Genomic DNA, 22076 nt, shown 5'->3' on the forward strand with positions numbered 1-22076 from the left:
AGGTTGAGTAAGTGGTGACAATATTTTCATTTTTGGTTGAAATTACTTGTTTCATTTGTATTTTGTGTTTTTTTTACACTTAAAAAAACAGTTTAATCTAAGAAAATTGTGTGATATGTTTAAAACAGGTATGAAAAGAATTGTATATTATATAACATTTTTAAACCTCAAACTTGGGTGTCTCTTGAAGCTTATTGTTTCTGTCACGGAATAAAAAAAATAAAGTTAATTGTGATAATTCACAATTCTGATCTTTATTTCTCAACTTTATTTCTCAGAATTGAGTTTATATCTGGCAATTCGGACTTTATAACTTGCAATTGCAAGTTTATATTGCAAGTTTATATCACAATTCTGAATTATATCACAAATCAAAAATAAGTCAGAATTATGAGATGTAAACATGCAATTGTAATTTCAATTACCTTTTATGGGGGGGTTTTATTCCGTGGCGGAAACAAGCTTCTATAATCTCTTGTGTGCACAAATTTCTCTCTCATAGAATTTTATTTTGTTTAAGGGTGTTTAGATAATTCTAACAGAAAACAAGAAGAAGAAAAAAAAAGCTAATTAAGAAAATTATTTTGCAGTGAAAAAGAAAGAGATAAGTAGAGAGAAAGAGACTGCCAGCTCAACTTCAAAAAATACATATAATGGAAAGAGGAGAGAGATGTTGAGAAAAGGAGAGGGAGAGAGAAAGTGAGAAGTGAGAGAGGAAGTGAGAAAGAAAAAGTGGTAAGGGGAAAAACAGAGACTGTTGACAGAGCAGGTGAGGAAGGACGTGGGGATCAGATTGTGTCTGTGTCTGTGGAGAGAGGAGGGCAGTCAGACCCAGACACACACACCAGGAACACAGCCAGAGCACATGTCATGAGTCAACCAAACTGTGCTCCTGCTTGGAATATTACTTACAATATATTTGTATTGTTGGAGTGGCTGTCTAATATATATTTTTATTTTCATTTGTATATTTTATTTGCCTATTCATATTCAAGATATTGGAGGAATTGATTTTAATTAAATTACACTTTATCTTTACCTCTTTTTCCCCCAAATACTGGAATCTTATGTTCGAAGTCACCCCCTAGACCCTTATTTACTATTTACTTTACTCCACAAATTTAGGCCTGCCACTTTTGCATTGCTGTTTAATAATCATTTAAAACTTAACAAACTGGCAGCTCCAGTAGTAATGTAAATATTTATTTTGAACTCTTTCATGGAAAATAGTTTATATACCTCTATGGTATTGGATACGTTGTACCCACATTGGACCAGCGGTTTGGAAAATGGAGGATTCAGCTGCGGATGGCATCTTCTGGCGAGACGCGGGAATGCATTATGTGATTGAATGAATGCACTCGATAACGTCCACAATGGTTTCGGACACCACTATAAATGGCTCTCCCCTCAAATAGTGCTCTATTTAAGGGTAATAAGGGTGATTTCAGATTTATATAATATTTTTTTCCAGAGCAGTCAATTCAGAAACATTTTGCTTTCTGTGAGAAGGCTACATAGGGACAAACAGAACATACTCTGATTTAAAATTATCAGCTGTTTCTCGGTTGTCTGTTTACACATACTATACACACGTTCAGCACCCTCATTCTATTTATCAAGTATTTGTTCATGTATATATGCTCTAAGAAAACTGTCCCTCCAGGCATCAGTCCTGATTACAGTGCCTTTAAATCTCTTTTTCATATGAATTTGTGTGGAATAGGAAAGAATGTGAGCGTTTTCCTGTACGCTTAGCAGGTTTTTTTAAGCTAACACCTGGATTGTATTTGCAGCTGTCTTAATCAGATATTTCTCCACAATTAACAAAACAAAGTGTCTCTCAGATGGAGACTTGTTACTTTTTCTCTCTCTCCACAGCCATTTTTCTGTCTCTTAAAGTGTTCGATATGCTCAACTCAGATACCCTGCTTTGTTTTCCATTATGAATGACTAAATTACAGAATAGTTTAATTCATGAAGATGAGGTGAGAAAATATCAATGCATCTTACTCAACAGGCCAATGTGCGGCGGAGAAAAAGTGAGGGGCATTAGATTCTTACACACCTAAACTCATCGACCCTCCACAGGCCCCTGAAGAGATGTGCTCAGCCAGTCAGTTTAAGGGCTTTGTTCACAAACCAAAACATATTTGATTGATCCCTGTGAATGGCGTTCAGTTGGACTAAATCAAATTATGAAGACACGAAATGAAAAATACTTAAAAAAGTGGGCTGTTAACAAAACACAGTAAAGTGGAGCCCTATCTCCCCATAAGAATATAGGCAAAATATCTGTCCATGACTAATCTTAAATTTTGAATGCCAATGACAAAAGGGTATTTTTGTCCCAGATGGCGTAGCTATGGCATCTACCAGCAGGGTTTCTTGGGTCTAACATTGGCAACCTGCTTATTGGAGAAACGTGCCTCTACTTATATTTTTCAAAAATGTACCAAAACATACAATTTACATTACATACATACACGCATACATACAAGTTTCCAAGTGAACATTTTATTACTTTTCATACAAATTGTTTCAGCAAATGTTTTTATCTCACGTTTGCTTTTGCTAACATTATCAGTTCGGTTTAGCATCGGGTTTAGTGTATGTGGTACACTAACCGGATATTTAATTTCCGAACTATGATAGATACAACAACTAATGAAATAAAACATTGCCACATTCACATTTATTGCTTTTGGATAAAACTGAACACTCTTTTTGTGCCACTGGGCATTGTCAAAAACAGACACATCTAGCTAAGGAAGACAGGCTTGTTACTTTCAAAATAATGCAATTTTCTTGCTATTCCAACGCTATTTTTTAAATAGCAAAGTAGCAGACATCACCTTTTTTGTCATTATTTGCCACAAATTTTATAGTTTTATTAGTTTTTGGAAAATAAGCATTTAGATTGAAGTATTTCTTGTTAGTAGCTTGTAGTTTAGCTAGGTAATGTATTAAAGGGTAGCTTAATGGTAGCTGTAATAGCCTACTTCTTCCAGTGTATGCTTCTATGCTTGTAGCATAGCAAGCTGCTAGTGTTTCCCATTAAAATAGATATGAAAGTCTTGTATACCGCACTGAATTTACACGACATTCAGAGCAACTACACGTTTTTTGTTTTTGCGTATGCTTTAACACTGCACTCCCTTGTTTATCATGCTAATAAAGCTTTAAATCTGAAAAGAATGAGTGATAAAGCATAAAATGAAGAAGGGATAGCCTAGTAGTACAACATATGTTCATTATGGTCTCAGATGCGGCACCCCAGACACCCCGATTTCTAATTAAACCCAAACCGAAAGTCATTTCTCCATAATTACCTATAGGAGCACCTGTGCTAATGGTCCAGCTGGTGTAACCTAAACACTCGCTTCTTGTGCATTCTACATGTGTGTGTCTGAGAAGGCATGTGCCAAAAAACACGTTGCTGTATTCCCGAGACTCGAAAGGTATGTGCATCATTCACACAGCCAAGAAGTCGAGACAGCTAAGATGAACAGTGTCTGTTATTTACTGTGTCTAAGAGAACATTTCCTCAGGGGCACGATAGAGGGAGCTTCATCTGAACTACCTGAGAAAAACATGTTCCCACAGTATCCACAAACCCCATATAAAGTGGCTAAACAGTAGAAGTGCGGCACTTGAATTAACTGTTTATCTGTCACATTTAACTTGACGGGAGCATTGGCTTTAGGGCCATTGCATAACATCTATGGGGCCCTAGGGCAGGCTGGAGGCCCCACTGATGGAAAAAAGGAAAGGGGGCGAAAAACAAAACAGCAGCTTAAGTCACACCTCAGCAGGACCCTGACAGCATTAAATAGATGATTTATAGACCGATTCTGTTAAATGTTGTCACAGAGGGGGGGACGGCTGCATATTACCCGTCTGCTTCTGAGACTTGCTCTGTAGGTCAACGTGTCTGAGAAATGCTCTCTGAGAGCTAATTTACTCAAACCTCCATTTTAATATCCACACTGGGCTAAGGTCACGGTGGCCGCTAATATGCCATGCAATCAGAGAAAGTAAATGTGCAGGGTGTTGAAAATGAGCACCGCGTTCATAAATGTTTGTGCAGCGCTGTATAGTTACTAGGGTAGCCGATTACATAGTTTATATAGGGGGGGAAAAGAGCGATATATGATTGGCAGACGAGGAGGCCGTTACAGGTTAAGCACCGTTCGGCCCCTCCTGAGATTTAACTCATGGTGAAAAGTTGATTTATGGAATAAAACTCTCAGACCCAATTTCCGGCCTTCTCACTGACTCCATAAGCATGGTGCCTTTCAAACAGACATGTGCCTGTACTGTGCAAACACACACGCTCTCTCGCATGCCACACACAGACACACTTTCATTTATGTTCATAAAACACTGTGGCCTGGTTTCATTGACAGGGTTCAGATTAAGGATCAGGCCTTATTTTAATTAGGACATGCATGCCTTAGAAAAAAAAAACATTTCTCGTGTGAATCTTGAGACAAAATAATGGCATTGACATAATTTATTATTAGTGCAAGTTGCTGTCAGTTAAAACAGTTAAACATTTTAATCTGGGATTAGGTTTAAGCCTTGTCTGTGAAACTGGGAGTGTATGTGTTGGTTTGAGACCCAATGTCATGAATCCATTAAAAAAAATGCAATTCATATATTCTTGCAATTTCTGCATTACAATGACACATAAATAAATAAAATGAATAAAACATTAATACAATTCTTGAAAAGTATGTATTTGTATATTATTATTATTATTATTACTATTTGAAAAAATAAAACTTCACTGCTTTCTATTATTTGAAAACTTATCAACATTTGAAAACAAATTCATATTAATAGTGGTTCATTTAAGCTATTGGTCGGCTAGTCGCACATGTATGACATTAATTTAACTGCTTAACTATTTTCTGATACCAAGCCCAGTATATATTTAAGTTTCAGGGCTGAGAGAAATATTATTATATGAAATATTAATGCTAATATTGTGCTACATTACAGAGAAAAGCTAAACATAAGCCTTTAAAATGCAAATTACGGGCTCAAGCGCACACATAAAGCTTACCACAGCGCAGCAGCAAAAGTAATAAGTATGAATGTGGCAGAAAAAACTGAAAGGTCTTAACATTTAAATAATTTATTAGTGTAAAAAGTATAACTTTGTCGATTTTCAACCCGCTTTATATTGTTACAATGTCGGTATGTAATGAACAATGTTTACTCATTCTCAGTGTTACCCGGACTGATCCAGGGTAAACATGGAACGAGACCTCTGTTTAAGGTGATGAATAGTGGGAATAGCTTCCTTTTGAGCTGTTTACTTGTGGCTCACTCCGTTTTGGTGTCTTGGTTACCACCTGAGCTGCCATGTTGTTTTTATAGATTACTGCCAGTAGGTTTTGGCCCCTGCACTGTTTTGCCTAATTTTCTGCCAGCATGCAGTAAGCGTAAGTGGTAGCGAAAAGTAATGCGTTGTGTTTTTCTTATTTTCCTGTTTTCGCACAAGGACAGGTCTTTCTGATTGAGTTTCACAGGACTGATTAGAGGTGAATTACATGGATATGCTTTTAAAGTCTTGGTGAATGATTATTCTATGTTATTTTCTGATTTGGAGGCCGACTCGCTATGGGAAAGCCATAAAATGTGTAATGTCTGGGGCAAATGCTTCCTTATTTCTCTTTCTGCTCTTAAAACAATTTTCTGTTTAAAATTTTGTTAGCTGTTACCATAAATTCTAACGTGCAACTGACTTAAGTGCTTCTTTATAGATCTGTTTTAGATAAACCATCACCACCTTTTGCCAAATTTCGGGTGGCTTTACCTTTAATGCTTGTGACTGGCTTTAGTTGTTCAGAAGCTCCTTACTTTTTGTGTTATAGACATTTGGCAGTCGCTCATTGTTATGTGCATATCTATGTTTTAGACCTCAGCTGTGCGCTGTAAACAGAGTGTGCGCATGCATGGCTGAGCGCTTGGCCAGACGGATTGCGTGAGACTTTTTTACTGCGTCTGCAGAGCTTTTCAAGAAAAACATTAGATAAACAGATTGTACCGGCCTGTGGAACAGGGGTAATGTCTGATTCTGATCGTTTTGAGTGTTAAGACGCCTGCTCGGAGCGAGGCACATTGTTAAGAACGTCTAAATTATCCTTCCCACAATACCACAACCCCCAAGAAAGGCTCAGCCATCCGCCCCCCTACCACCACCGACGACAGCCAACTATTCAACAACTAACCAAGTTGGCTGTATACCACCAATGCTCTCAGTCGCTTTCTGTTTTTGCCCTGTTTGTCTGACTCTCTCTTTCTTACTCTTGGCCTCCCTGCTTATGTGACTTTGACTTGTGATCATGTTTTTCCTGGAGGGGGATACGGCTACATGTGAGAACTAGGAGGAAGCAAGTTTTTTAGCGAGCAGAAATACAGATGCTCACACAGACGTGACTAATTACCCAGGCTCACTCATGGTTTTTGGGACTGCACATCCTTACGCGGCAGTAAAATAAGATGGCAACCGCAGCGCTGCACGGCTCTCTCGGTGGCAAAAAAGCATAACACTACGCTATACACTGTAGGGGGCTTCAAGGCCGGAGCAAAGCCCCAAATTGTCCTGCCGGAGCCCAGCAGAGCCCTGAACCGAAATTCCAGTAAGAATAACAATAAAAAACAAAATCGAAAATGATAAAAGAGGGAAACGCCAGTGAACCACAGTGAATTAGGCAAAGCAAACAGGCGCAGAGTGCCCCGTTTGGAGTCTTGCTGATTGGGAAAACACAGCGAGTCTGACCATGTCTGGCTTTTTTCTCATCTCTCTGGCCAGCGAGTGCAGGAGCTGCAGTTGGACCAGGTTCCCTGCAGATGTGGTTTAACATGGATGGACATGTTGCTCTGCCATACTTTTCTTTTTTGATTTCCACGGATGCAACACAGGCACAAACTAAATGTTATTAATTTTCCACTTGCATTCTGCCTTTGTCGGTCTAGTATCTGTCTTAGACAATTTTCACAATACACAACTCCCTACCTTTATTGATTGATTAAACAGCGCACATTAAATAGATTAAAATATTTTGTTTATTAGAGAATAAATCAATTAAAAGTTACAGAAATTAATGTTTTAAGCTTAAATTTAGTCATTTTTATTGATTTATTTACATATCCAACACTACTAACCCTTCCAAAAATGGTAAAGCCCATATAAAATAAATGGTTTATGTAACATTTCCTGAAGCTTAAGCACTTTCTTTCACTGATCAATTGTTGAAAAGAAAAAATACTTTTTAAGGAGTTTTAGACATGAATTTTCCCCATTCGTGGAAAGGGCTTCAAATGTGTACACCCTTTGATATGATTCTTACAGGAGCCTCTTACTGTTTAAATTGTGGAAACGGTTTATATTTGAGAAAGGGGCACCATTAACCTTTGGTTTGAATTTAAAGAGTCTCTTGCTGAGCTGTGCCACTGTGGAGAAAGTTGAGCTGACCTGTAAGTCTCATGCTTGCAGATGCAGTCGGGCTGACTCGTGAGTTTCTGTGTTCAAACCTGCGGTTACGAGAGAGAGTTCAGCTGTCACAGCACATCGAAATAGGAAGTGAGGTAGGTTATGAATGTGTCTTGGCTTGGCCAGGTCCACTGAGAACAGCAAACCAAAACCTGTGAACTGTGAAGGCCATGGATAGGATGTCGATGTGCTTTTGGACAGAATTTAAGATCGGCAGACTTTAAGCTGTCCCATAAGCTTCACAGGTTAGGCACTCCTGGGAGAACACAGGGTACAAAAGTAAAAGATTGGTAGATGTTTCAATCAATAAACTATCTGCCACATTTAATCAGAGCACAGGTCATAAATATGTCTGAGGTCAGATTCTTTAGATAAATAGTCTAAATAGTAATATGTATTATTAATAGTATAATATTAAGGGTTAATAGTATTGTTATGTTGTAATGCTTTATATTTTAAACAACCCAATAAATGCATTAAACATCTTACCTTTGGAGGTTATCATAACTTTAAAAAGTTAATTATAATGGTGTTTGAATTCTTTTAAAGTTTTGTCTTAACAACAAAAAATAATTTGAAACAAAATATTTGTAACTTTAGAAAATATGAAGAAAATATCAGTTAAGAGTTGTATTTATTTTATGTATTAAAATATCAAATGTTTGTTTATTTATTTATTTATTTATTTATTCATTCTCCCCCAAATTTAATTCTGTCTTAATTTACTCAATCTCATGTTATTTTGAAACCTGTATGATTTCCTTTTTTTCTGTGATAATCGGGATATTTCACTTTAATAAACCTGAACAACTGTTTTCCACTGTGGAACACAAAAGAAGATAATTGGAATAATGTTTTTTTAAACAGTTTTTGCCCATGCGATGACAGTCAGGGGGGTCCAATACAACACTGGACCCCATTGACTCATTTTAAAGTGAAAAAAATATGTTCCAGAGAAGAAAGGAAGTCATACAGGTTCGGAATGACATAAAATTGTTTGTCAATGGAATAGCCGTATACATGTTTTACATGGGGGTGAGTAAATCATGACAGAATTTTTAGTTTTTGGGGAACTATCCCTTTAAGAATGTATCATGAATTACCCCCCTGTTCCAAATCTCAAACTGTGTCAAGCACTCAAGAGAATGCAGGAACAGACAACAGACAGACCAAAGTAATCTGACATCCTCAGTGTCCCCACTGTTAAACCCATACTTGATGCCATCAGCACCCTCTTCTCCCAGCCAGTCTCTCCCATGCACCTGATCAAACCTGTGTAAATATAAATATTTGGAGCGAGTAACATGAGGATGAAATTATCATTCCTTCCTGCAGTAAATTAAAGCAAACAGCTGCAGCTGTCTTGGGGAATGACTGGTTAAACAAACGCTGAGGCACTGAGCCCTACCTAGGCTTTGGCATCCGTACCTCATCGCCCAGGCGTAACTTGTATGGGGTCAATAACTCTACCCAGTGACCCGTCCGACAGACAGCCATGTAGGAAGATCCTCCTGGCTCTTATTGTAAGCATCTCCGCAGGCCCTCGATTGAGGCCATGTACCTCTGACCAGGCTGCTCGTCAAAACCCAAAAACTGAACCCAAAGATTTTGTGATCCCCCCCCCCCACACACACAAGTACTGAAACAAGGCCTAAAATAATATTTCACTTCTAAGGTTTTACATGATGGGCTTTACTTTTGCTTTTTGCTTTTTTTTTTGGACCGGTGTTAGGGTTATTTTCTATTTAGCCGAGAAGCACTTTCATGTGCTCTGTCCCGTGCCAGGTATCACTGATCACGCTAGCACATTTATGTTTGCCACTGTCACTCAGTATTACAACTATAGCAGTAATGCTGACTGGCGTAGGACTTTGAAATCCAATCGAGCACATTGGTAAAGCCAACATAAACGGGAGCGTGAAGAGAAAATAAATGCTCTATAAGGTATCCAAAAATGAGTAACGGAGTAAAGAACTCTGCCTATAAGAGGGGATGAAAACATTATGCAATGAGTAAAGGCTCCGATACTCACGGTGTTATTTTTCGTTCTTCGCTTAGGGGTGAAAAGAAGTTCGATATACGTGACCAGCGTTAACATGTTAGTGAACATCCTGAAGCCGCCCATGCTGCTGAGAGCAGCGTTTAGATGAATATGTAAATATGTGCTGCGGCCTTTCCTCTCAATAAACACATGACAGCGGTGAGAAAACAGCAGTTAAGAAAGCATCTGATCATGGCGATCTGGATTTATTTGCAGAGGCTCTACAATTCGGCACTCCCGTAAAGTCATGACTCATTTATTTATATAGCACTTTGTACAATATATTGTTTAAAAGCAAGCAGCTTTGGAGTAGTAAACATGAAAAACAGTGTCAGTGTCTCAATGTGTTCAATTAGAATTGTTACTTCTACTATAAAGCAGTTCTTCAGTGTGTTCATGTTTTTACTCGCGTCTGACCTCGACGGACTGAACAGAAGAAACGAACCGGAGAAGATTTCCACCTCAAAGAAGGCGGAGCCTTAAAGCACACCTACTGGTTACATAATCCCCACGGGCGAATGGTTGTTCGTAGGTGTTTACCAGCCAGAGCGTACTTTTTCCAAAAGTTCGCTTCGGCACGCTGTTTCGAACTCCAGAAACAAACTTTATTTTGACCTGATTTTGTTCGAAATGACGTCACACCAGTTTGTTTGTTTGATTTTGCTTGAAGTATATCGGGGCCTTAACAAATATCTAACATATTAGTGAAATCTTAAGAAGCCTGTGACTTAATTAAATAAATATATGGGCTGTGTGTTTGTGAAGCGCAGCACTTTTACTTTACATGTGACATATTATTATTATTTTATATCCATATTGATATATAAATACAACATTTGGCCAAATTGTGCAGCCAAACAAGCGCAGCAACCCTAGCATTTAAAATGTACCTGTTAAATAGGTATAATACATATTTTTTATAATATAATATATACGTTTACTTTGAGGTAAATATATTGTTTGATCCAAAATCAGTGAATCAGTGATCTTTATTTCTTTCTTTGCAGTTTGGAAGCTCGTGATCTCAGAGGCCGATGACAATGCTGACAGTGCTGTGTGTCCTGCTAACGCTGGGGAATCATGTCCTGGGTGCAGGTTACGCCCCCTTGCCTCAGATGAAATATGTGCAGCCCATGATGAAGGGGCCTGTTGGGCCACCCTTCAGAGAAGGCAAGGGCCAGTATCTTGGTAAGTGTTGTTAATTAGCCAAATCATCTCTTATTACATCTATCTAGATTCCCCATTTATTCACATAATGTTACTGAATAACAGTATTCATTTATTTTCTTCTTTTTTTAACATGAACATGCCTAAAAATATGTGTGCACTCAACTGCACCACATATCTTATTTTTATATAAGATTAGTTCTGGTCTGACAGCACTGAGACTTTTTTACTATTTGTATCACTCAGCGTGAATGCATTAGTTCTGGACAGACTGTCAGTCTGTGCATTTGTGGGAATTTTTCAGTGACTTTTTCTGCTGGTTACATCATTACACCAGTAGGTGGCACCGAGTGTCTTTATGAGAGACTTCAATAATTCATTTGACTGATTTGTTAGAAATACTGATTTATTCATGAACAAAACAAGTCACTGTCTTTATGATTAATTTAAAAACAATGACTCACTCATAAACTCGTTTCATTCTTGAATTAATTTGGCTGGTTTTCAGACGGTTAGTAAATAAGACTTTTGCATCAAAATACCATTTAATTAAAAGCTGAATTATATTTTTTTGCAACAGTTTACTGTATTCACTTTTTACAGTCCTGAAAAACTGAGATTCTTCAGGCAGAAAAGAGTCGGGGAGCCAGAAGTTTGTCAGACTGAGAGAATTGGAGATGAACAATGAGAGCGATTTGCCGTTCACTGACTCCTTTCTCCTCTCTGATATACGAGAGGGCATTGTGAGTGTGTTAGAGGAGGAGAACGAGGGACAGAGTGGGGTGAAGTCACCTCCCTTCGGGGCAGTACATCACAGGTCCATATAGTCTAAACCTGAAGGGAATCAAAGGGTGTGTTAAAACAGTGTCAGAAACAAGTAGGAGGGGTCGAGAGAGCCTTGGGCTGATGAGAAATCCAGCGGAGGTGTCAGATGGAAAGCGCTTTGTTGTGATGTGCTAAAGATCCACAGGTAAAGGGAGGATACATACAGTAAAGAAAAGAGTACAGTGTAAGATAGTTCTGAAGTGTCAAGATGGGATGTGACTGGTTTACCTGCTTCTGATAGTTCAGGTATTTTGGAGAGTTTGCACTAAGAGGAACATTCGTTGTCATACTCTTCAAATGACTTATATAAGCATAGACAGACATCTATCAGACAAACTTTTTTTAAAAAAAAGTTATACACACTAAAGTGCTATATAGCGTAACTTGAATGTTAAATTATCCAAATCAGTTAACTAAATGTGGTTTTAGATATAGACAGTGTTGTCTGTGTACATTTGTCTGCTGATTGTTATTGAGGTCTTGGTATGTGGTATACTGATAAAGATTGCTTGTGATTGACCTTTTTGGAATGATTGATTCTCTTTGCATATGGTAACTTTTTTAATTTGTTTAAAAAGTCAGTTTTGTGCATCTGTGTATGTGTGTATTTGACTTATGTAGTGCAAGTTACAGGTTTTTTTTTTTTTTTAAGTACCAAAATGTAGCATGGTATTTGGACATGTATCATGGTAATACAGTTCTATTCAGTTACTTCAATGCTTTTGCACTGCATCAAGGAACATGTAAGAAAAAAATTCCCTTAATGTACTTAAAGTTTGGAGAATTTAAACTAACTAAAGTGATGTGTATAGTAGACCTCTATGGGAGACCTTCATGATCAAAGGACTCAAGAAACCTCTAAAGAAAAGCTGTGTGCTCACTGCCATCTAGTGGACAGTGGAAGACGTGCACTTATGCTCTGAAAGTTTTTTTTTTTGGTTTGTTTGAGAAGTGCCTGTCATATTACATAGTGCTTATCCTGTTAAAACCTAATGCAATTTTAAAAAATATATTAAAAAAAACATTCTAAATAAAACATGCTCTGGGTGTATAGATAACTAATAGGGAATTAGTTGTAACGCTGTAAAAACGGTGTAATTGTAGAACAGATTTAGAGGGGGACCTACGTAAATGTAGTAAGTGAATATAATTAACACAACAAACAAAATAATGTATATTTATGTAAAAAGTATTGTAAAGATCTAAACCATTCCTCCTAACCTAGGCCTATGCTATAAATTATTGTTCCACTTGAGGGCGCTTCATAATAAGAATACACCTTTCTAATATTCTTATAGATGAGGATGAATAAAAATATTAAGTGTATAATATATAATACTTAATATATAAGTGTATCTCTCTCTCTCTCTCTCTCTCTCTCTCTCTCTCAGAATTAAGTCACTTTGACCTTTGAATATGTCAGGAAAATGTAAGATCAGTGAAATTTTACAGGCTAAATTTAATGTACTGCTAAGTGTGAACTCATTTTTCAAAACATTTGTTGAGAACTGAAGGAAATGTGACTTTACTGTGTTTTCCTGACTTGCATAGTTTGGTGGTTCTTTGTCCAAACATGGCTGGCAAATACCGTCACTGCAGATCCCCTGCTGAAATTCCAGTGAGGTCAAATGCTGTTGAGAAGTTTGTCCTTGTCCATTGTTTATGTTTTGTCCATAAACACATTCATTTTTCCTGTAGGCCTTCATTGCATACCTGCGTAGATGCCATTTAGAGGACACTTGAGCGTGATGTGGAGTAAAACACAATGTATTTTGTAGTCCTACTAGTGCTTTAGGGTTCCCTCCAAACAATAATTTATGTGATGGTTAATAGTCATTAACAATAAATTATCACGTTGACAAACTCTTTTTCTAGGATCATAGGTATGAAGTTTAATCATGGTCCCTATTTTTTTTTCTCTTCTTTTTATTGCAGAGTTTCCACCCATGATGGACGTAAAAGGAGAACCAGGTCCTCAAGGGAAACCAGGACCAAGAGGACAAACTGGGCCTCCTGGATTACCAGGGAAGCCAGGTTTAGGAAAACCAGGTCTCAATGGTCAGACAGGTCCTCAAGGGCCTCCAGGATTCCCTGGGATTGGAAAACCAGGACTACCAGGTTTACCAGGAAAATTAGGACCTAAAGGACTTACAGGACTCAATGGCGAGGTTGGGCCTCGTGGAGAGCCAGGTTCACGGGGACTTCCAGGTCAGCCAGGACCACCTGGGCCAGCAGGTCTGTCGTTGAATGGTAAACCAGGTTTACCTGGGACTAGAGGCCTGCCAGGGTCAAGAGGTGACATGGGGCCTAAAGGTGGACGTGGTATTCCTGGTGAACAAGGACTTAAAGGGGAAAATGGCAATGGAAAGCCGGGTCCAATAGGTCCCAGGGGACCCAGTGGCCTTCAAGGACCTCCTGGAGCTCCAGGTGTCCCTGGGTTGGGTAAATCAGGGATTGATGGGCTACCCGGGCCTGTGGGGCCAAAAGGAGATAAAGGAGCTACAGGAGAGCATGGTGTCCCAGGGGAAGCTGGTCCCCCTGGGTTACAAGGGCAGCCGGGGGCAGCTGGTTTGGGAAAACCTGGACGTGATGGTGTTCCAGGTATTCCAGGCTCGTTGGGCTCAAAAGGTGAAGCTGGCCCCAGAGGAACTCCTGGCTTTCCTGGACCCCCTGGCTATGGTAAACCAGGGCTTGTAGGACAAAAAGGAGACAGAGGACCTGCTGGATTACAAGGATCCCCTGGTGACAAAGGAGAACCTGGGATGGAAGGTCTTCCAGGAGATATAGGGCAATCTGGACAGCCAGGCCTTCCAGGTCCAAAAGGTTCTTTGGGTCTTCCAGGGAAACATGGGATGCCTGGTCTAAAGGGAGATAATGGCCCACAAGGACCTCCAGGCTTGCCAGGGCTTAGAGGCGATCAGGGTCCCAGTGGGCTCGCAGGAAAGCCTGGCTTCCCAGGGGACAAGGGCCCTCCTGGTTTTAACGGGGCCACAGGCAAACCTGGACCTAAAGGTGAACCGGGTCACATCGGTCTGCCGGGTAATCCTGGTTTGATTGGGGGACCAGGTCCAAAAGGTGAGAATGGGTTTCCAGGTCCCCCTGGGCAACGTGGCAATGCAGGGATTCCTGGAATCACAGGCCCCACTGGTCATATGGGACCTCAGGGTGTTCCAGGGTTGAAAGGCGAACAAGGTCCACCAGGGCCCCAAGGAATTGGAAAAGCTGGAGACAAGGGGATGTCTGGTCCACAGGGACCTCCAGGAATACCTGGCTCCCCTGGACTTACCGGTATGCAGGGCCCTCCGGGTCCACCTGGACCTCCTGGCCCCCCCAGCTCTAACGGTGATTTAAATCAGTTAGCAGTTCAAGGGCCAACTATTTTAGGAGAATCAATTTCAAAACCAAATGGGGAGAAGCCGCATTATGGTAAGGCCGAGCTCTCTGCCTCTGTGGCTCCTGCTTTTACCGCCATTTTGACAACACCATTCCCACCATCTGGAATGCCAATCAAATTCGACAGAACTCTGTACAATGGGCAAAATGCTTACAACCCTGCCACAGGCATCTTCACAAGCCCACTGCCTGGAGTCTACTATTTTGCTTATCATGTACATGTAAAGGGAACCAGCCTGTGGGTGGCACTGTATAAGAACAATGTGCCAGCTACATACACCTATGATGAATACAAAAAGGGCTATATGGACCAGGCTTCAGGTAGTGCTGTACTGGAGCTGAAGGAGAATGACCAGGTTTGGGTGCAAATGCCCTCTGACCAAGCAAACGGGCTCTACTCCACTGAGTACATCCATTCGTCCTTCTCAGGGTTCCTCGTGTGCCCCACATAACGGTCCGTCTCAGCGGAGAATTGCTTGCTCAAGTGCCCTGCAGCAACATCTGTAATAACAGCAACTAGATGACAAGAAAGACTTACTGAACGACGGAAAGGCTGAGTTTCGAAGCAGAGGAAGAAGAATTCATGCTGTCTCTGTTTCAACCCTCTCTTTCAAATGTCTGATTTGATCATTGTTTTACTTTTAAGTGTTGTTATTTCCTGCCTATATGATAATTTTATTATAACTGTTATGCTATTTTTTGTTGATGTTGATATAATGGTGTTATTTTATTGATGTTGTTGTAGTTGTTGTGTATCGCAATCAGACTATTAAGTTCTTTGCAATGTGCAGGTAACCATTTAAAGACTTACCCGTGTGACTGCACACATTGCCAAATGTTCTGACTCCCATTGATCTCCATCACGCTGACTCTGGGGTTGTATGTTCCCCTGGTTGCAGTCAAATTCACCTATATCTTTTCCTTAATATAACACAGGCTACTTGATTTGTGCCACGTTGCAGATTTTAGAATGCAGACATTCTATACAACATTGTTATTGTATATGTATGTTTAAATACATTCGTAATTTAAAGAATAATCCTCAGTTCCATATTGTTTTTTTTTCTTTTAAATGCCAGACAGGTAATTATCTATCTGCATTAGTCATTAGGTATATATGTTTTGTTTGATTTACTGTGCTAAAGCAAAAATGACGTGCTAATCTGTCTGTTTCTGCGACAACTACGTTGTGTTTTGAGTCTTTGAGAAGAAAATTACTTGATTTACTGAGTTCATTGCTCAAAACATGCCAAGTTTGAATCAGTAGCGATCATGAAGGCCTTGAGGACAGTTGTATGACAGTGCCTGCATAACAAGAAAACAAAACAAAAACAAATGGAATTTCTGTGACACTAATTTCATACTTTAAAAATCATGACATGTCAAAGCTAATACATAATGTATAGCTTCTCATCAAAATCTTAGGATAGCCTACATTGGTGAGTAAGGGACTACTAATAGATTGAGAGTATGAAAATATAATTCTGACTTTTGTTGTTGTTGTAATAAATCAATTCTCCACCACAAATCCAAACTACTGCGTTGTGTACTCTAAAGGTTTTACATTCTATGACTCTTTTTCGCATTGCTGCTTTTACAATGACACATTTGACTGATTGTTTTGTATCACATTCATTTTCCCATTGGACTTGACCGACTTGTAGTGTCACATACATGATTGACTCTAACATGAATCAATGCATGTCCTAAGATGATACATTTATGAAGTTACATGATTTGGATACATCACGCTGTGATAGCACTGCTCCTGTGGTGGTTAAGGTTACAAACAAAGAAATAGTTTCTTGCACATTTACTGAAGTGACTGAAAAAGTTCCTCTTGAAAGAAATTCTCTTGCTTCTGTTTGTTTGACCAATATGTAGGATGATGAAACCCGAAACAGACTAAAGGAGTGTCAGTATACAGTAACACACTCACTCACTGAACTTTCCTTTCCGTACACGGTAACATGACATTTGTTTCTTCAAATGGAAATTATTCACTTTGGAATGATGTTTTGGCACCAGATCTTTCCTATTTCAGCATGTATTTGATGACCTTTTTTTGTACAGTATATTAACACTGTGACCATTATTTTCTATGATGAGTGTATATTGTTTGTGTGCAATGGATTGAAGATTTAAAACATTTGTTGTGCTGCAATATCTCAAATCTGCTTAGACTATGTGTCTTACTTTTGTCGTTCAAAGCAAACTAGGAAAAAAGCCTTGATTCTGTTCCACGGGATATTTGTTCATTATCAATCAAATTAAAAGAAACAACCAATCCCATTTGCACATGAACTTAATGAAGGCATATTTATACATTTGTGATAGATATCCAAGCACCGAAACCGTGAACGTACAAATAACCTTATATTGAACAGCATCGAGGAGTTTGTAATACTACCATTGTTTTTCTTTCTTTTATAATGTATCTATCAATCTATAGGAATTTTTGTCTTATTGCATTCACTTTATGCAATCCATTTTGGGTATTAAATGCACTCTTTGATTGAACATATTTTGTCAGCTCGTTCAAAATTTACAAGTACTTGACAGTACAGATGCAACATCAATAAAGACTTTCTTGATCAAGGGTGTGTTTTTTTTTTTTTGTTCTCCCTAATAAGACAAAAAGAACCTAGTGATCATATGGGATGTTGACAAGTCCAATTCAGATATTTTATCTAATAAATTCAGTTCATATACTATACAATTTAATCAGCACATTTGGTATTTATGTTCAAAACATCATTGAAGCTGTTCTGCTTCAGACATCCACCCCAGGGGCGGAGGCAGACGATTTAAACATTCGGGGCTTAGCCCAAACCTAGGGGGGTCCGGGGGCATTCTCCCCCGGTGAGATTTTTTTACCATTTACGTCAGCTAAATGCACTATTTTTCAGGCTGTTTGAGATAATAGAATGCCTAAAAATCTATACACTATCTGGGAAAATGATGATAGTTAGGCCTACTCTGTAAAAAAAAAAAAAAAAAAAACTGGACGCGCAAATGAGGTGAATTCGCGGCCGTGCCGCGCTAAACGTCATTCGCGCTGCAGGACCTCCAGACGTGCGTAAACGCGTCTTCACATTGACTTAAAGTTTGAAATCACTCGCGCCAGACGCTCTATTCACGTTCTGTGTGAACGGGTGTGAACGCAGCATTCACTTGTCCGCGCGGTTCGTCCAATGCTGCTTCTGAATCTCTCTCCGGCCGGTGAGGTTTACTGTTAGTGTTCCATATAAAAAAATGTTGTTATGTCCATAATATTAACTTCAGCCGGTTAGCCAGTAAGCTCGCTACGACGCAGGTGAAAACATACAATAGCCCGGCTGCCAGCCCCTGATGACAACGACGAAGAAGATTTATTCTTCGTTAGTTTTTATTGGCAGTTGGCAAACAAGCTGAGTGATGCGCGATGCATTACCGTCCGCCACCACGCACGGTAATAGAGCTTTTGTTTCATTTTTTGACGCTCCAGTCAGAAAGACTGAGAAGGAATGGAACAAAGTTAAAGTTATTTTAAAAAACCTAAAAGATTCGGGGCTTTTGACAAAACATTCGGGGCTTAAGCCCAATTAGCCACCCCCCCGCTCACCATCTAAAGAAAATATGTGACTAACACTAGGGGGAGTTTACTTCCATTCCAGTGTCGCTTAAAAGGTGACTCAAAATATCACCCTGTAACTAGCATGCATCCACCATGGTCTACATTTTTCTAATATTCAACATTTTTCTAATATTCAAATCAGTTCCAAATCTAATATTTTAATAATAATATAAGTAATATTTAATTTCCCACAAATTATTTGAATAAAGTGTTCTAAAATATATTCTCTTGGATTAATTAAACAATATTTAATGTTCCACAAAGTAGCCTATTGGAATAAATTGTTCGCAAATACATATTCTTGGGTTAAATAGACAATATATAATTTTCCCCAAAGTTTTGGAAATTGGAATACAGTCCTCAAACAATTACAAATATTTGGAGGGGCTTAATGCGTTTAAAAAATGTCATAGTTTAAACTTTTGTACGTCTCCAGTCTTTCTTGAAAGACAACTGATTTTTTACATTAAACTTACATTTGTGAACATAATATGTTTCCATTCAAAGAATAAAATGGATTATATAAAACTTATTGTGATTGGCTTGTATGTACAGTTCTCCAATCGTCCAAATAATAATTATTTCGACACAAATTTACCATCAATATTCTCTGTAATATAATCACAAACATTTAGCCAAAACGGTCTTACGAATGAGCAGAACCAAAACAAATCAACCAGGGCAACTGTCACAAACAATGCAATTAAAATCAATATCACCATAACATTTTACAAAGCAATGTTTCGATGGGTAAATCAAATCCTCAAGTCCTCTTAAAACGTCAACAGGCTGGCTCTTGCGCAAAGATGACGCAGTCGCTGACTCCTCCCCTTCGGTTCATCTCAATTCAGTTTCACTGAGGACGACAAACACGACTTCACCCTCAAAGCGGTTACGGTGTTACGGATCAACTGGGGATCATGTTAACTGGGGACGCGCGCGTGCACGCAGGCAGTTTTACCTGGATTTCCAGCAGATGTTAAACGGTTACAGATTCGTCACAGCGAAACTTTCACTGAGCAGATTTAAAAGCTTTCCACGTTATTGTTAAATCTTTGTATCATATTTGGGCTCTGTTGTTTACTCTGTCACTGTTCCGCTGTATGTTTCAGACGCATTGAAGGGAAGTTGTAATGTGTTTCAATTTCGCGACACACAGACCAGTATTTTCACCGGTAAATCGGTGAACTCATCACCGGTATTTTACGGATCACCGATTCAAAACTAATATTTCACTAGTTGTGTGCGAAAATGCGCTGGTATGCGAATAAAGCGCTTTGTTTTTGCAGTGTATATTCCTGCGTATTTGACGCAATTTCAAAGAAGTTTAACATAGCCTACTTTAGTGTCAAGCTCAGAAACCACGCCTATGTTAACATGGGGCATTCGGTTTCATTGGATGAACAGACTTGTCACCGCACTTCAGAAGAATTTTCTTCTCAATATTAGTGTATCATATTTTCTTTAGTGTTGTCATGAGTTCTAATCACAAATAACAACAGATGTAGATTAAGTTAAAATCGCTAAGCTACCTAAAAGAAACATAAATTGCAAAGTCATTAAAAAATGTTTTTCAACAAGTTGCATTTATTTATCTGCATATATAGCCTAATTTATAATGGATCTATTATTTTTATATAAAAACACTTATCAGGTTATTTTACTCTGCTGATTATGTAGGCTACAACCAGCTCTGACACCTACGTATCCTTTTCCCTGGACATAAAGCAGCTATAGGGTCATGCAGTTAATTATCTCATGAACTTGTAACATTTTCAACAGATTTATAAAATAAAAACTTATTTTGACTCCTCTTCTTTCAGAACAATTCTGTAGGCATATAATACTGCATCTTCTCAAACAGCTCAAACAGTAGAGCATTGGTGCTTCCAACACCAAGGTCATGAGTTCGATTCCCAGGGAAAGCAAGATCTGATAAGAAATTAAAATGTGTACTTTGAAATGCGATTTAAGTCGCTTTGGATAACACTGTTGTGTATCTAATGTCTTGTATTGGACATGTAGAGAACACTTTGTCTTTATGTGATTAAAGTCCTGTGAAAAACACTGAGTGCATGGCAACCACAAATTGTATTACTGGAATAACCAGAACATATGAGTGATGATGAATTATTACAAACTGATATTCTCTATGGCTAATATTAATACATCACTAACCTCTTAATCACGTGTCACCTTACATGAATAGCATGACCCTCTCTACAATAGAAAATGTTTGTGTACTTTTTTGCTGACCTCTTAGAAATAATGCACAATGGTATATCAGTTTTATAAATAAAATGTAGTGTTGGGCCTCTTTTTATGTAATATAAAGATGATTTATGCCAGTTCTTTTCATTTGACTAGTACCATGAATCTCATTAACATATTCTCTTTACTTGTTATTTATCACATCATGTGCTTTCATTGTTGTCGTCTGCTAACCGTTAGGAACAGATTAAAAGGTCTTTATTAAATTAAGTGTCCTTATTGTAACTGGTGTCATTGTTGTTATAGGACATATACTGCAACAGCAAATTTATGCAATTAAAGTTAGACAAATCAAAAACTTTGCAGGTTAACCAATATAGTAGCTGCTCAAGAAAGGAACACTATTATATAAAGAGGAGATGTGGAAGTTTCACAATGAAGGGTAATGGTGTAATTGTTCTTACTATAAAAAGGTAATACAACTGTGACATTTATTTACTAATATGACATGATTAGATGGAGAGCAGCGTAGGTATGAAGGCCAAACTGGCCAATGGGTAATACAAATGTATACATATACTGATATACATTGCAAAACAAGTAACTGTTCTTCATTAACATGTTATTCTATAGTTTGTTCTTCCTTCCTTCGATTGGTGGGATGGTGGGACTGTGTGGTCAGACCTTCACGGTTGGCAAATACAGCTGTCCTGCATGCATACACATTTATTTGCCTATTTTTATTTTGTTATTGTTGCTTTCATACCTAATAGCTAATGAATATGTTTGTTGACCATTCCCCTAAATAAATGCTGTGGGTAATTCACTGGATCTATGAGCGATGGCTTATAAATTTTCACCACTCTTTAGGAACATTTATGGAGTGTACTGTATGCTTTATGCTTTAACTCATTCCTCAGCAACATTAAAATAAATAAATAATAAATAAATAAATAAATAAATGCTTGACATGTCCCTTTAACCACAGCATTGCTGTTCAATTTAAATTAAGCCACAAATTGGCATCATAACAACAATCTGCAAATACACACGCACTACAAAGACACATTGTCAATAGCATAATTTATTTAATCTACTTACAGTTGTCATCAGATACGAATTTCATCGAAACGAATGTAACAAAATAATGTGGGCGTGGTCTGTGTGTCGCGAAATTGAAACACATTACAACTTCCCTTCAATGCGTCTGAAACATACAGCGGAACAGTGACAGAGTAAACAACAGAGCCCAAATATGATACAAAGATTTAACAATAACGTGGAAAGCTTTTAAATCTGCTCAGTGAAAGTTTCGC

General features: G+C 38.4%; 1 protein-coding gene across 6 annotated transcripts in view; it reads left to right on the forward strand.

Moving 5' to 3' along the window:
- Positions 1-17524, forward strand: part of col8a2 (collagen, type VIII, alpha 2) — a 101468-nt gene extending 83944 nt beyond the window's left edge. For 3 of the 6 annotated variants that reach the window (XM_079591638.1, XM_079591635.1, XM_079591636.1), the window contains 3 exons: positions 7511-7602; positions 10556-10736; positions 13476-17524. In XM_079591638.1, coding sequence (XP_079447764.1) covers positions 10583-10736; positions 13476-15385 — 2064 coding nt within the window. In that variant the 5' untranslated portion in view covers positions 7511-7602; positions 10556-10582 and the 3' untranslated portion in view covers positions 15386-17524. The remainder of the gene's footprint in view (positions 1-7510; positions 7603-10555; positions 10737-13475) is intronic. The other 3 variants (XM_079591637.1, XM_079591639.1, XM_079591640.1) reach the window with 1 other exon arrangement.
- The last annotated feature ends 4552 nt before the right edge of the window (positions 17525-22076 follow it).

This window comes from Phoxinus phoxinus, assembly GCF_949152265.1.
Source record: "Phoxinus phoxinus genome assembly, chromosome: 19".
NCBI classification, from domain to species: domain Eukaryota; kingdom Metazoa; phylum Chordata; class Actinopteri; order Cypriniformes; family Leuciscidae; genus Phoxinus; species Phoxinus phoxinus.